At 42.4% G+C, this 16,249-nt stretch overlaps 1 protein-coding gene across 2 annotated transcripts in view; it reads right to left on the minus strand.

The window, feature by feature from the left end:
- Positions 1-298: 298 nt before the first annotated feature.
- JAG1 (jagged canonical Notch ligand 1) overlaps positions 299-16,249 on the minus strand; it is a 50,853-nt gene continuing 34,902 nt past the window's right edge. For both annotated transcript variants that reach the window (XM_029593542.1, XM_029593541.1), the window contains exons 15-26: positions 14,184-14,297; positions 13,327-13,440; positions 13,106-13,219; positions 12,862-12,978; positions 12,325-12,352; positions 11,843-11,928; positions 9,896-10,009; positions 9,678-9,787; positions 7,763-8,002; positions 7,282-7,413; positions 6,340-6,490; positions 299-2,283 (exon numbers count right to left, since the gene is read on the minus strand). In XM_029593542.1, coding sequence (XP_029449402.1) covers positions 1,823-2,283; positions 6,340-6,490; positions 7,282-7,413; positions 7,763-8,002; positions 9,678-9,787; positions 9,896-10,009; positions 11,843-11,928; positions 12,325-12,352; positions 12,862-12,978; positions 13,106-13,219; positions 13,327-13,440; positions 14,184-14,297 — 1,781 coding nt within the window. In that variant the 3' untranslated portion in view covers positions 299-1,822. The remainder of the gene's footprint in view (positions 2,284-6,339; positions 6,491-7,281; positions 7,414-7,762; positions 8,003-9,677; positions 9,788-9,895; positions 10,010-11,842; positions 11,929-12,324; positions 12,353-12,861; positions 12,979-13,105; positions 13,220-13,326; positions 13,441-14,183; positions 14,298-16,249) is intronic.

A 16,249-nucleotide genomic window follows, 5' to 3' on the forward strand; every position in this document is an offset into this window, starting at 1 on the left:
AGGCCTGATTGCGTCACTGAATAAATTAATCGAAAATTCACCCCACCCCCAACACGGCCATCAGATTTTAACACATGTGTGGGCACTCTCCTTTTAAAATCTACCCCTCACTGAGCAAAGAAAGAAAAAAAAAAGAGATAGGACTCTGGGAGTGATGATAGACAAGCTATACCAGCAAAAGGTTGAATAGGGCACAAAGTTATGGGAGAGAAAACATTTCTAGGTATTTAATACTATAAGTCTGTAAGAACCCCCAAGGACCGTGTATAGATCTCACAAAATTCTTCACACGTTTCATGTTTTCATACAAAAAATTTAATAAATATTACTTTTCAAAATTTATTGCCAGGAATAACACATCAAGGACATTTTTCAGGGTCATAACACTACTGTCACTATACAAAAGTATCTTCATGATCTCAACACTTAACCAAGGAGATTACTATGTTCATAAGCCTGTAAGAAAAATTCCTTTTCCCCTGGTAATAGCACTTGGACCCTCGCTTAAGGCAGGCAGTGTAATTCATGGCAAATCAACACAGTGATCTCACTTTGGACAGTCTACTGTTCAAGTATTCCACAACTAGCTTATCAGAATACTCCCTAAATACAGTAGAATATAAAAAAAAATGAAATCTACAAGTGGTTCAATATTACATATCCATGGCGAAAATCTTTTTCCAGAAAAATCAGAATTTACAAGTTGTAATTGCTGGGGCTCCAGTTTCACATGCTAATTTGAAATTTGTATTACATGCAACCACTCGTGTTTCTCCTCTAAACTGCTTTGCAGCAGAATATCTGCCTGTCACTTGTTTCCTTGTCAAATCTAAAGCAGCAAAAAAAATTTGTTCTAGCCTAAGTCTATAACTTGCCTCAGTCAGTACTTACAAATAGTCTTAAAGTGATACTACAGAAGGTGTTCCAGAACATTTAACAATGTACAAAAAACAGCATCAAGGCATGAAAGCCTATCCTATTTGTTAAAAAATAAACTATTTTTTTTAAATTTTACAACACCTTGATTTTGGCATATAGGCAACATGTAACAAGAAAATAAACTCAAATAAAGAAGCCATGAGCTTACAAAGCTATCAAAAATGTCTCTAAACGTACATATAAATAAAAAAAGGAATATTTAAGGCTCTTGATTATTAAGTTAATAAATCAAATATACACAGTGATTAATAAAAAAAATATTTACATATCTATACAAAATGTCTAACAAAATTTTTCATTTTTAAATTCTTCATTTTACCAGCAACTGCTGACAGAGGTCCCCCCCCCTACACAAATACAATATAAAAAAAATAAATAATAATCTTAATTGATAGTTGCTGTGGTTCTCAGCTGCAAAGGCACTTTCAAATACAGAACTAGTTGTAGGTCACCATAAAACCAATATACAAAAAAAAAAAAAAATCAAATTCAATAAATATAAATAAAACGTATTATTCTAAGACTGTATAATTCAGGACACCTGGCAGAAGTTGAAGCAAAAAAAAAAAAAAAGAGGGAGCGCTAACGAAGCTATGCAATATTTTATGAAACATTTCCATGATGTATCAGCTGCAGCTGAATTTACACTGGGGCACTTTTGACTAGTTTTTGCATAGATGTGAAATGCAGCACTCTGTATTCCAGCCAACCACAGCAACTATCATTGCCAGTGTAAGCCAGCTTGTCAAAACTTAAATTAACACAGGGATTCTAAGTAAATAATAGCCTTAGACTCAGATATTACACAACAGTTTAAGAACTACAAACTCCAAAGCCTTTACTGATAACTAAAGGCCCTGCATGGGAGCATCGCTCATCTCTGTTATACAATATATTCCATTCGATTTAAGCTCTGTGCTGTTTCCAAGTCTCTGTTGTCTTGTTTATTTGTCCAGTTTGGGTGTTTTGTCGGCGTGCTGCTCTGGGGTGGCTTTTCATCTCGGTCTACTAGTGTGTATGCTGGCTGCTTCACAAATCTTGGCTTCTGCTGATGCTTGTCCATGTCATCTTCTTCGACTTCTGAATTGTGTGTCCTTATTTTGGCGATTTTGGAATTTTTGTTCTGGTAGTCTTTGATGGGTGCACTATTTGCACCATGTTTCTCTATAGGGTTTTTTATTTGGTTTAGCTGCTCCCTCACATTGTTGGTAGTATTGTCTTCTGCCACGCTATGAGAATGGCTGCTTTGCTTTCTCCGCTTCTGAATGCACCAGTAAAAGGCCGTTACCAGACAACAGATCCAAGCCACAGTTAATACGGAGCTCAGTAAAGGAACCAGGAAATCTGTAAGATAGATAAGCATCCAATTAAATTCTTCCTAAGTAAAACAGATTCAAGCTCTCTTTTAAAAAAAAAAAAAAGTTGAGAAGCATCATTCTATACATAGCATATCACATGGGTTTAATAAGCAATTGAAACCTTTAACATAAGTGTCTGTTAAATTAACAGTTATATGTAGTATACTTGTTAGAAATATCAGTACTGTTCTGAAGCTGAACTGGTGCCAAAGACCACCTTTGTCCAATCAGATGAATGGGTCATGACCAAAAACACCAACAGATATGGCCAAATTAAGAGCCTCATAAGGAGTTTAATCTTAAAAAAAAAACAAAAAAAACACAACCAAAAACAAAACATGATACTAATATATATGTTTAAGAAAGGATTGAAGACATAGCTTTTCAAATTAGCTTATGATACTGTTTAAGGCTTTTATACTGGCTGGTATGTGTTGGAAACTGGATTATTCTTAGAGGCATGTTTAAAATAAAATATGGTAAAACAACATTTAATTTTAAGTTTTTTATCCTAATCTGATTTATTTTATCTTTAATTTTCATAATGTTTTTTTTACCTTGATTGCTTGTTTTGATATTTATTTGTATCCCCCACGTGGTTCCCGGTGCGCACACATGGATGTGCCAATTTTATATCATATAAAATCCGTTGGCCGCACACACATGTGGGTGGTGAATTTTTGCAAATTTTGTGTGGCGACGCAATGGGGCCTTCCCCAGTTCCCTCCAATTAAGGAGCGGACTGGGAGGGAACTTCCCTAATCCCCTTCCTTCCCTACCCCCTAAACTTAACCTACCTTTCACCATTTTTTTTTTTTTAATTTTCTTACTTACTGCTCCTCAGGGAGCAGAAGTTATGTGCCGGCCAGCTGCCGGCACGTGATTCCCAGGGACAGCGGCTAATGGCCAGTGTCCCAGCCAGCCTCCGGCCCACCCCTTGTGCGCGTATTACCACTTACACTTATGGCCGGACCCTTTTGAAAATGCATGTGGCGTGTGCAGGGCCCAGTCACATGCATACGTGGCTATTTCTACGCGTGCCAGGATTTTAAAATCCAGCCTTTAATGATCAGCATTGCTGGCTTCTCAGCTCTCTCAAGATGTCCCATATACTATTCATATACAGACTAGCTAATCCACGGTTTCTCACGTGCCTTCTCACAATGGGCTGGAAACACCGCATATGTCTGTGTGTGACTAGTTTACGGGAGATCTTGAGAGAGCTGATAAGCCAGTAATGCTGAACATTAGGTGTATTTGGCGGTTTACATATGCGGCATTGTGTATGTCTAGCAGCACTCTAGACATGATTACTATTTATTTAATTTTTCTATACCGAAATTCCTGCATTAGATACAAATCATTCCGGTTTACAGAAAAACAGGAACTCGCATGGGGCTTGTCTGGCCGGGGCTTTTTACATTAAAACAGTTAAACATGGCTTATTTACAGTAAACAGATAACATGTAACAATTAAATAAATAGTTAGATAAACAGATCAAAGTAACTGGCTCCGATCAACATGAGCAGGAAACAGATAGGCCTTGAGACCCCAACTGTACAGATGATAGTTACAGTAGGGAGTCTTGAAGAGGATATGATTGTGATTGCCTTAATAGAATTAATATTATGGCTGGATATTGTCTTGAGCTGAGTAGTTAGTCAGCGGATTGGTTTAGGGCAATGAGCAATGGGTAGGGTGGGAGCGGAGGGTAAAGGAAGGAGGTCGGGAAGCCGAGTTACATTACGAGTTATTATTAGCCGTAAACCTAGTTCTTCCATGAAATCTACACAAACTCACTCAAAATATTGTTAGGTACACACACAGACAAGAAAAACAAACCTGGTTAAGGGTCCAGTATCAAGTTTAGGCAAACCTAATTTCAAGATCCCCATTCCAAGACCCCACTGACCCAAGCTTAAAGACTAAGAGGCGGATGACATGTTCAGAGTTAGTGACTAGATCAGTGGTTCCCAACCTTGTGTGTGTGTCGTGGCGCACACCTGCCATTGGCTCACTTCAGCACGGGACATCACCACCTTCCCTAGCACCCATCATTCTCTTTTCTTTCTTCTCTCTCACCCCCCAACCCTTGGCATCACTGTCCCTTTGCTCTTCCCTGGCCCCCTCCCCACATCACCTTTTCTCTTCTCTCTTCCCTCACATCACTGTCTTTTCCTCTTCTCTTTCCTCCACTGCAATCCCCTCATCTTCTCTCCACCACCCCTGGTATCACCTTCTTGTCCCATCCCCCAGCATCACAACCTTCTCTTCCCTTTTCTCACCCTTCCCCCCCCCCCCCACTCTATTACCACGTTCCCCTCCCTAATCCCCCATTGCATCACCACAAGCATCTTCCCCTCCCTGCTCTCCCCCCTCCACCCCCGACATCATCTCTCACCTTCTGTCTCCTACCCTCTCATTCCATCACCTTCCCTTTCCACTCCTTGGCATCAGCACTCTCCTTACCTCTCTTCACCCCTCTACCCCATCACCTTCCCTTCCCCCCTCCAACACCCCAGCTTCCTAGCAAATTCTGCTGCCCCTTCCAGAAGCACTTACCTGGCAATGCTTTTTTTTTTTTTTTTTTAAACTTTGCCCGTTTCCCTCTGTAAGGGGAATTGCATGGAACCAGCAGGACTAGTGAGACCACAGGGCCCAATGCAGTTTCAATTGTAGAGGAGAGCCAACAAAAGAGAAAGCAGAAGCAGCGGCAGATAAGCACTGCTCTGACATCCCCTGCTGGCAGGAGGATAACCTGCAGGCCAGCTGTGGGGAAAGAGAAACTGAAGACTGTCAGGGCACACCAGAGCTACAGCACACTGGTTGGGAAATGCTGTGCTCGACAGTGCATTTCAAAATAAAGACCCAACCATGACCACCAAGGAGCTGTCAACAGAATGCCAGGACAAAGTTGTGGAAAGGCACAGATATGAGATTGGTACAAAAAAATTTCAAAGTCCTTGAATTCTTCTCAGAGCAGTCAACATAATTAAATGAAAAGTACATTGGCACCACCAAGACCCTGCCATCCCTCCAAACTGGAGCAAGGAGCCTGATCATGGAGGCAACAGAAGCAACTCAAAGAACTACAGGCTTCCATGGCCAAGGCTGGCGTGTTTGGCAGATACGAGAAGCGGGCATTTTCAGTAGAACTCTGCCATATGAGCTGCAGCGGTTTCCTCTAAGACCTTTAAGAGCATGCTGAAACCTCCCATATTCAGGCTGGCTCTCTCATGAGATAGCAGCCCTTTGGTCATATTGAATTATATAGGCACATTTTATTGGGCTGAATAGTTTTGTTTTGTGATATTTTGTATTGAATTTTAGTGTGAGACAGCCTATAAATCTGCAAAATAAATGCACATGACAATATCCCAAGCATTCCACAGATTTGACCTGTATGGTAAAGTGGCAAGAAAGAATCCTACACCTTGAATACCATTTTAAACATTCCAAAGGAACACTTGGATGATTCTGTAGCCATGTGGCAAAATGTTTGGGGTCCTAATGAAACTAAAAACAGTACTTTTTGGCCCGAATCCAAAAGCATTATCCAGTAAATTTTAAATTGCCTACGTGCATAAATTTCAGGGTTTACAGGCATAAATCCCGCTACGTGCTGAAGTGCCGGGCCTCTCCAAAGGGGCGGCCCGGAACAGCACGCGGAGAATACTTCTGCTCCAGAGGAACAGTAAGTACAAAAATAAAAAATGTGGGGATAGTTAGATTAGGTTTAGGGGGCCGGGAAGAGAGGGGGAGGAGGAGGAAGGTTAGGTAGGGAAGTTCCCTCCCAGTCCCCTCCTTAATTGGGGTGGACTGGGAGGGAACTGGGGGAGGCCCAATTGTGTCGCCACATGTATTTTGGGAAAATCCGCCCCCCCGCAGCCATCGGATTCTACAACAGCCCTTTCTGGAACACAGAAGCTGTACATTTCACAGCCTGAGCAGGATTTAAAATTGCTAGGCATGCTAACATGGAAAAGCAAATCAAAATCTGTAGTTTCCTACCAAGGAGGCAGATGCATTTTTAAGACTCACCAGTCTTGCTTTTTGTGTGTCGTCTCTGTACCCGGACTTCTGCAACTGCAGCGATGAATGTATTGTTTCCTTCCCGCTTGCTGACGAGATCGATGATGCGATCTGCAATGTCCTTGATGGGGCTTCTGTCTTCTCTGGTGTCTTCAGTAGACTGAAGAACAAATATTAGATTCTTGAAATGTTCAGATGGGCACTAGTATACAAACTGAATCCCATATGGTTTCATGCACATGCACTGCACACAAAAATATGGCCACATGAGGTATGGCAGCGCAAACTGCACAGTGGTTTGTTTGCCCTCAATGTAGGACTGCCTTATTCAACCAGTTCTTCAGGGCCCTCAATAAGATTGCTTTGGCTTGTCCAGTGGCAAGTGCTGTTATCTGCCACAAGGAAGACTCATGGTTCAAACCAAGTCACACTTTCTTCTCTCTGGATCAGCTGGGGAAGCTGTGGAGGCAGAATTCACAGCCCCTTGGGGGCTGGGGGAGATTCATGGTCCTTGACCAAGGATGACCCCTAGTGGCCAGATTCAGATCCCACAATTGCAAGATCCTGGAAGGAGTCCTGGTGTGTGTGTGGCCAAGGGAGGATATATAATCTATCTATATATAAACAGTGGAAAAAAGTCAACAGGCATTTGCAAATAAAAAGGCTTAAAGCACCAGATGCCAGCTCTGGTTCTGACTGAGCTGAAGTATAAAGCAGAAGGAAACTGAAGGGTTAAAAAAAAAAAAAAAAAAAAGTGTCACATTTTGATAATTAGCCAAAAATAAAATTTTAATAGTAATTTTAGCTTGATGCTCTTTAAAAGACTACTTACTAAAGTTACTGTACATTCCATAGGATTATAGCATCGTTCTATAGTTTTATATTTAACACTTAGAAAACTGCAAGCAAAGCAGCTAAAATCTATCATTAAGCCACCTAGAATGCACTTACAATGGCGACATGGATTTCATTGTTTGCTAAGGGTGAAGGCTCACAGGTAACGTAGATAGAAAACTCTGCTGAAACATTCTTCAAAATGTTAAGATTCCTCAGCTCACTGCAAATCTGCTCCGTGGTAAGACCCTGAAAATGCAAGCAAACGTAGGCCATCGGCATTAGGAAGGAAGGAGGCATTAGTGACCACCCAAAATAAAAAGTACTTCCTCTTATACTTCTCTTACAGATTCTCACAGGCTTGTTTAGGTATGCATTAGGATTTTTTTTTTTTTGGGGGGGGGGGGGGGAGAGGGAGGGGGTCCAGAAGAGTTGCTGCAGAGTTATCTTCCATTTACTGCTTTTCACACTTGCATATCACATAATCCACCACTTCAAAAAAAAAAAAAAAATTCTCACGACTGGCGTACATCATGAACTACTGTGCAGAGTGTTCAATTCAAAAAAACATTCATGCTGCATTTCCCAAATGACTTACTGGTGACATCATCTCTTTGTTGAAGGTGAAAGTGATGTTAGCACAGCTACTGTCCTGGTAATCCGAGTTGGAGTTGCACTTTGTCTTGACGGGCGGAGGTTGACTTGAAGGCCAGCATTCACCCACTCCGGTACAGGGAGGCACAAAGCAGTGGCTGTCCTTAATGGGCACACAGGTTTGGCCAGTTGGGCACTCATGAGGTTTGCCATGGATTAAACAAGGTCGAGGGCCACACCATACCTAACAGGAGTCAAATCACGGTCAGTCAACAGGGGAGGGCGGGGAAAATATGCACCACCTCCTTCCTAATTTATGGACTGTTCTAAACTGGCACATTATGAGCTGTCAAAGAATAGCCAAGCACTTGTATTGCTTTTCTAGTTACCTTTTCATCTGCACTAGGTCTGCCCCAAGTATAGATTTTAGCTTTTGGCAATCTTTTCCCATTCATCGCTCTTACTTGCCTAAGCTTCCTCACCTTGGCTCTGTCCCTGTAATTCCTAGCCCTGCCCCAAACCAGGGATTCAAAGAAACACACTTGTAAACAGATTTCCACTAATCACTCTAGAGGGGAAAGGACAGAAAACAGAGCAGAGCTGAAAGATGGAATCACAACAGGATCCAATCAAGGGCATAGCAGAATTACAGATCAAAAGCCCATACAGTAAACTGCGCAGGAGAGCCAGCGCTCCAAGGTGAGCACCCGCTCTCCCATCACACGCCCAAGGCACCTCTTCCAGACGCGCGATTCACTATTTAAATTAGGGCCCGCGCTAATACGGAGGCGCTAGGGACACTAGCGCGTCCCTAGCGCCTCCTTATTGGCGGAAGCGGTGGCTGTCAGTGGGTCTGACAGCTGACGCTTAATTTTACCGGCGTCTGTTGTTGAACCCGCTGACAGCCATGGGTTCGGGAAAATGTACGCTGGCAAAATTGAGCGTCTGTTTTCCAACCCGCAGGCAGATTTATTATTATTTATTTTTTTAAACATTTTTTTTATTTTTGGGGCCTCTGACTTAATATTTAAATTCTTTTCTATACAGTCGCTAAGTTATATACCATCGCAACGGTTTACATGTAGGCACATAAATTAATGTAGGTGGATGCGTACTATAGTACATTCTAACAGGTGCCACAAAAGGTCCAGTTACAATAAGAAGTTTCAGTGAAGTAGGTCATGACCAAGTGTACCTGTAAGGTACGGTTCACGGGAAAAAATCATATTTATAGTGTATACAATTACGTTTATTGTGAGGTAGAGTTCATAGATTATTAAAATGCACATTCTTAGAATAGTGCTGTGTGTTGGTGTTCTTCTGCCTATTCCTGTATATTTTCATTCTCCAGTCTCTTTATAAAATGCTTGTTTAAAAAGCCATGTTTTTAAACTTTTCTTAAGGTTTTCAGATCTCTTTGCAATCTGATCACTATGATATTAAGTCAGTGGGTGAACAGAAAAGCAGTTTTTTCTGCTTTTCTGAACACTTGCCCAGTGCCAGCAGGAGTTAATTTCTGAAAGTAAAATGTGTGACTTGGCTGTTCACTTTGCTTTCTGTATTGCGGGTGAATACCTAATAGGCTCATCAACATGTATTTGCATGTGATGAGCGCTATTAGTTTCGGGGGTGGGGGGGGGTGGCCACGTGTTTTCCACGTGCTATTACCCCTTATATTACCCCTGTATAAAGGGGTAATAATAGCGCGGCAAAAACGCGCGTCCAAATGGGGGCTAACTGTGCGCTCGGCCGAGCGCACCCTTCTGTATTGGCCTGAAAGACAGCTAATTAGTAAGCTTGGGCTTGGCCCAAATACTGAACAGTTTTTCACAAGGCAAATCTGAGCAGCGAATCTCACAGGTTAAAAAAAAAAAGCACACAAAGCATTTGCTTTTACCGCCAGAGAGAAAAGCCAATACCTTTGAACATGCAGCTTTCCCATTCAGACACTGGCAGCTATTGCAGTCTTCCTCCCATTTAGCTCCATCTGGCATCACACGTCCATTTGTAATACAAGGCCTTCCTGTAACTATAAACAACGCAAGTGACTGGATTTTCCCCATCTTTTTTTTTTTTTTTTAATAAATAGAACAAGAATAGATTGAATCTGCGTTTCAAACTACATTGCCTGCAGTACCTTCCTGACATCTTGGACCGCTGCGACCCGGTGGGCAGATACAACGGTAGCCATTAATTTCATCCACGCACGTAGCTCCAAAAGCACAGGGGGAAGACTGACACTCATTGATATCTGTGGAGGGGAAAAAAAAAATAAAAAATCAATGTTCAGGATGTCAAGTTCCTTGAACCCTCTGATCACCAATCGCTAGTTTACTCGAATCATTGAAGCTGCTACTTCAATAAAACGCTTACTTGACTTCCTTTAAAAATAAACAAAACACCTTTTGCTTGCTTTTAATGGAATAAAAGATTAGACTCGTCTCAAAACAGTAATAACACTCTAATTTAAGGGTCAGTGACCAAACAAAGCCAACCTTTTTTTCCCCCCAAGTTTTCATAGTCACATTACAAAAAAAAAAGTTACTGCATCCCCTTGCCTACAGAGCACCTCATGGTCTCTGGGTGGATTATTGACATATACTTTAGCTGACATTCTTCCTCTTGAACAAAGAGAATACTGTGCTACCCATGGAGTGCATACTCTGGGACCATCATGCTGAAGAGTGATGCAGGATCACTGCTGAATTCAGACATCCTCTTGCCAGCATTAGCTCACTGTGTATAAGTCACTCTCGAAAAAGTTATGGGCAATTATATTCATATTTGTAAATTACTCTTTGATCATAAGCGATACAGAGTGCTGTGAAATCTCAAATAAGCGGAGCTCTTCCAGCACAATTTCTATTTGCAATTAGATATGAAAAATTATTGGCTTTTGGTTGACACCCAAACATAGGACTACTGCATCAACACCCAGCTCAGAGTATCTCTTAATTTGCCCATGGAGTTACATTAATGATCTGGAAAAGGGAGCAAGATGCAATGTCATCAAATCTACAGAGGACGCAAAAACATTCAAAATAGTCAAAACACGTTGAGGACCTGCAGAGGGATCTTGCCAGACTGGAGTTGGACATTTGAATGACAGCTAAATTTTAATATGGACAAGTGCAAAGTGATGCCATAGGGAAATATAAATTTAAGTACACGCACACGAAGCTGCATTCTGTATTAGGAATCGCTGCCCAGGAAAAGGATCTTGCTGTCTATGTGGACAATACATTGAAATCCTCAGCTCAGTTAAGCTGTGGCAGTTAACAGCAAATGGAATGTTAGGAATTATTCAGAAAGGAAAGGAGAACTGAGAATATCAGTGCCTCTGTGTATATGGTGCAACCGCATGTTTAGCACTGCATTCAGCTCCGGTCATCCCATCGCAAAAAACAGTACAGTGGCACTAGAAAGGGTACAGAGAAAGGGGAAAAAAATAAAATAAGATAAATGGTATGGAATGGCTTCCTTATGAAGAAAGGCACATCAGCTTGGAGAAGAGAACTTAGAGGGGATACTTTTTCACTTAACGCACAATAAACTTATGGAACTTGTTGGAGGATGTGGTCAAAGCAAATAACAGATGGGTTTAAAAGAAGTTTGGACAAGTTCCTAAAAGAAGAGTTCATAAACAAATTAGCCGGGTAGACTAAAGGAAAGCTGGCACTTATCCCTAGGAGTGGGTAAAAAGACTGGATCTACTCTTTCGGATCTGCCAGGTACTTCCCAGAAATCCAGATTGGACAAAACACAATGCCAGGCTTGACGGACCCTTGGTACAATCCAACATGGCACTTAATCAGGCTTAAGGATTCTGCTGCTGCTCCTTTTTCTGAGCTACAGTCAGACTATGTGACCTTCTGGAGTGGCTTAGTGCTTAAGCAATGAACTGGGAGCCAGGTAAATAAGATTCAAATCCAGCTTCTTCTATTTACATTACTCGTGACCTTGGACAAGCCACGTTATCTCCCACTGATTCAGGTACTTAAGATGGTAAGCCCCTTGGAGCAGGGAATTATTACTTTTTATATGTAGCATGATGCAAGTAGTGTTCTTCTGTAAATAGACTTACTGATCCTGCAGTCGGGCCCTGCAAAGCCTGCAGCACATTCACATCGGTACCAGTTGTCCCCATCGACGCAGGTTCCACTGTTATAACTAAGAGAAAGAAGAAAATAAGCCATCCTTTAGCTTATTAAAATTCCTTTTGCCAAATTTTTAAAAAGTGTATCAGAAGATTTTTAAATAGCTAGCACATAAAAAAAAAAAAAAAAAAAAAACCAAAAAACTGGGAAGAAAATTTGACCTCTTCTATGCTGCTGTTCCCCAAACTGATTTGTACGGAGCTATAAATATTTGCACGCAAGCCAGATCTTAATCAGAAGCTACTGCCTCTGTGCACCTAAGTCAGCTAGAGCCCTAATGTGGCCAAGAGGCAGAATGAAAAGTCAAACTCCCAAATTTGAACATTAGGAAAAACAGTCAGCTCTCCAAAATCCCAACATGATAAACTAAGATGTACAAAAAAGAAAGCACATCCCTGGTCACACTTACCAAGGATGAGGACTGCAGTCATTCGTATCTAATAGGGTGGGGGGGAAAAAAAAGCAGATGTTATGCAGATCTCCAAAAAAGCACAGCACTTCATCGCATTAAGTATGAAAAGTTATGGATTTCCAATGCCTAATATACAAGCAAATGCATGTAAAGGCTGCAAGACATCCTAGGCTTACACAACAACAAAAATTAAGCAAATTCTGAACACATGAATGCAGGAAGAGACGCTTATAAAGAGTCTGAACAGGAAGAAAGTGAGCGAAAGCAGACGGGCAGCTGGTACAACAAAGAATGCAGGGGAAAGCAAGACAACATCTGTATCCACTTATCTCATTTGCTACTTTCTCATGCCCAGGTCAGGACTGCATGGTATAATATATCATTACAACAAGAGGTTCAGGTGATAGCAGAGCCTACATCAAACACTCTCCCCTTCTGCTTTCAATTTCAAATCTCAGAAGGCGACAGGATGAGCCACCGCAGGCAACACTTGAAAGTTTAGAGGGGGGGGGGAGGGGAAGAGGGGATACTTACTCTGAGTGCAAGTAGGGCCTTCCCAGCCTTCTTTGCAGACGCAAGTAAACGAATCTCCACTCACTACACAGGTGCCACCATTGTGGCAGGGGTTGGGCAAACAGCTGCTGTTTCGGGCTGTGACAAAAGAATATCGCAAATGTATTACGCTACAAAACCTCAAAAGGAAGAGAAGAGAATGCAAGCAGCACAAGAGAATCTAAAATTGAAAAAAAAAAAACCACACAACTATTACAAGCATTACCTATATTACACGTGGCGCCTTCCCATCCTCCTGGACACATACATTTGAAGGTATCTCCCTCGTCGTAGCACGTCCCTCCATTGTTACACGTTGCTTCGTCACACTGGCTATCGCCTGAGAACAAGGCCCCCCCCCCACACAATTAATTCAATTGCTCCTCTGGCACAAAGTCTGAGCAGTTTACAGCAGATGCTGGGCATGGAGATTCTTTTTAAACTTACGGGAGTGGCAGGTTTTTCCTTTCCAGCCATTCTTGCAGTCACAGTAGAAATCATTGACCAGGTCTCGACATGTGCCTCCATTGTGGCAAGGACTTTTACCACAATCGTTAATGTCTAGAATTAGAAAGCAGGAAGGAGGTTAAGCAAGCATTTTGGCACTAGATCCCCATCCCATCTGCGTGCCCACTACCCCCCCCCCCTCCCCAATTATCTTGCCCTTACCCCACAAAATTTTCAACATGGCAGAACTGTAACGTGTCTAAAGGAGCTCCGTAAGTAAAAAAAAAATTAAACAATGGCAAAAAGATTTATCATCATCTGGATTTTATATAGTTAACGGTCACATGTTCTTGAATTTAAACTTCCCACTTTTACGAGCATGCACAGGAACAAGACAAAATTACCAAGCCTGTGCCATGGAAAAGCCTCGTTGCTAGCATGGAATTGTATCAACAGGAGCAAACACTCTCTTCAGTCAGCACATTACCGATCTATGGGGGTCACTTTCAAAGGGATTTCCACAGGTGCTCCCCTGTGGGGACAATCCCCCTCCCCCACAGTATATAAAGACAGAGGTAAGACACTGGGATGGGGGGGGGGGGGGGGTGTCTGTGGAAGTTTTAAATCCCCACATCTGCTTTACCCACTTACTTTGTGACTACAAAGCACATGGGGTAAAGACACCCCACAGAACCAACCAGCTGAGGCACTGTCAAAGGGAAACCCAATGGGGATTGTCCCTTGGAAAACCAGCTTGCACTGCTGTGAGTTATCATGGGGAGTTTAAAAACTGCCCTCAAAGAACTAGAAAAGCATGCTTTGAAGTGGTTTACTTTTAAGTGAAGGAAGTTACTCACCTATTTCACAGTAATTTCCTTCCCATCCATCACTACAAATACATTTGTAGGCATTCACACCGTCGATGCATGTGCCACCATTCCTACATGGGTTGCTTTCACAGTCATTGATATCTGCAATATGTGGAAAAAATACTATTGTAGTAGCCTGCATCATCTAAACTGGTTTGCGAAGCAATTAAAAGACTTAATATTGTCAAAGGCACTAAGTAGCCTGGTGTTCAGAGTCTGTTCTGTTATTTTTATGTTGTATGATTGATTTACAGTTTTATTTTTTACACTGTTTTTGTATGTTATGTTGATTCATCTAGACCAGGTGACTTTAAATTTAAGATATAATGGAGAAATTACTTACCTACTATTTTCTTTAACCTAGACAGATGGACTCAGGACCAGTGAGTTTATGCTCCCCTGGCCAGCAGATGGAGACAGAGCAAGCTGATATCACAGTATATATACTCCTGCAGTGACCCCAGCCTGCCAGTATTCTCTTCAAAAGCAATTGTGGACAGACTGGCAAAAAATGTGATTAAAAACTTGGTGAAAAACAGTCAACCATAACTGTACTCAACCAAAACCGAACTCATGTAAGAGACTGGATGAACACTTAACAGTAATCCCTTGGGACTCATAGCCTCACAGGAGGACCGTTGACACAAGCATTCAGCATCCGAGGGCGGTAAGCTGAGTCCATCTGTCTACACTAAGGAAAACAAAATTATCAGATAAGTAATTTCTTCATTTCCTAGCATGTAGACGGATGGACTCAGGACCAACGGGATATACCAAAGCTACTCCTGAACAGGGTGGGAGGCTGCCCGTGGTCCAGTCAACACCACACGTGCAAATGCTGCGTCCTCCCAGGCCTGCACATCCAGACGATAAAACCTGGAAAAGCTATGCAAGGAGAACCATGTCACAGCTTGGCAGATGGAGACAACAATCTAACCTCTGCCCATGATAATGCCTGAGCCCTAGTGGAATGATCTCTAACCCTGAGTAGGCACCAGCTTTTCAGCATCCACCTCCTTAATCCAGTGGGCTATCATAGCTCGCAAATCCAGAGCACCTTGATCACTCCCGCAATGGAGGACAGACATGCGATCCATCTTCCGGAAAGGTTCAGAGACCTCCAGATACTGCACAAGCAGCCTCTTAACATACAAGGAGCGCAAGAGGCGATACTTCTCTGCATCCCTGACTTTATTTAGGGATGGCAAGGAGATGGACTGATTTACATGAAAGTCCGAGACAACTCTGGGCAAAAAAGATGGAATAATATGTAGCTGTAATGCCCCTGGAGTCACCCGAAGGAATAGCTCCCAGCAAGATAAAGCTTGCAGCTCAGAAATCAGACACGCAGAACAGACAGCTACTAGGAACACTGTCTTCAAGGTCAACAACCACAAGGAAAGACCACCCAGCGGTCGGAACGTAGGACCCGCTAAGAAATCCAGCACCAAGTTAAGAATCCACAAGGGAACTGGTAACCTCAAGGGAGGCCTAAGATGTTTCACTCCCTTCAAAAAACAGACCACATCAGGATGAGAAGGAATCACCATTCACTGGGCCCCAGAAACAGGCAAGAGCCACTACCTGCAACTTCAAGGGATTAAGGGCCAAGCCTTTATTCAACCCATCCTGCAAAAAATCCAAAATAAGCAGGATCTTAACTGAGCGAGGAAGAACATGGCGCTTCTCGCACCACGCCTCAAACATTCTCCAACCCACAAATAGGCCAAGGAAGTGGAGAACTGTCAAGCGCGGAGTAAGATTGGCAGTCACCGCAGAAGAATATCCACATTTCAACCAGCGAGCCCTCTCAACGGCCAAACCGTAAGACAGAACAGAGTCGGATCCTCGTGAAGAGCTGGTCCCTGCTTCAATAGATCCACATGCAGTGGAAGATGAAGCGGAATCTCCACCAGGAGTCTTTGCAGATCTGCAGACCACGGACACCTGGGCAAATCCGGAGCCACCAGGAGTATTAGCCCCATGTAGCCTTGTGAATTGTCTTGATCAACAGCCACAAAGGAAAGGCATAAAGCAACTAGTCTTCTGGCCAG

This window comes from Rhinatrema bivittatum, chromosome 3 (genome assembly GCF_901001135.1).
Source record: "Rhinatrema bivittatum chromosome 3, aRhiBiv1.1, whole genome shotgun sequence".
Lineage (NCBI taxonomy): Eukaryota > Metazoa > Chordata > Amphibia > Gymnophiona > Rhinatrematidae > Rhinatrema > Rhinatrema bivittatum.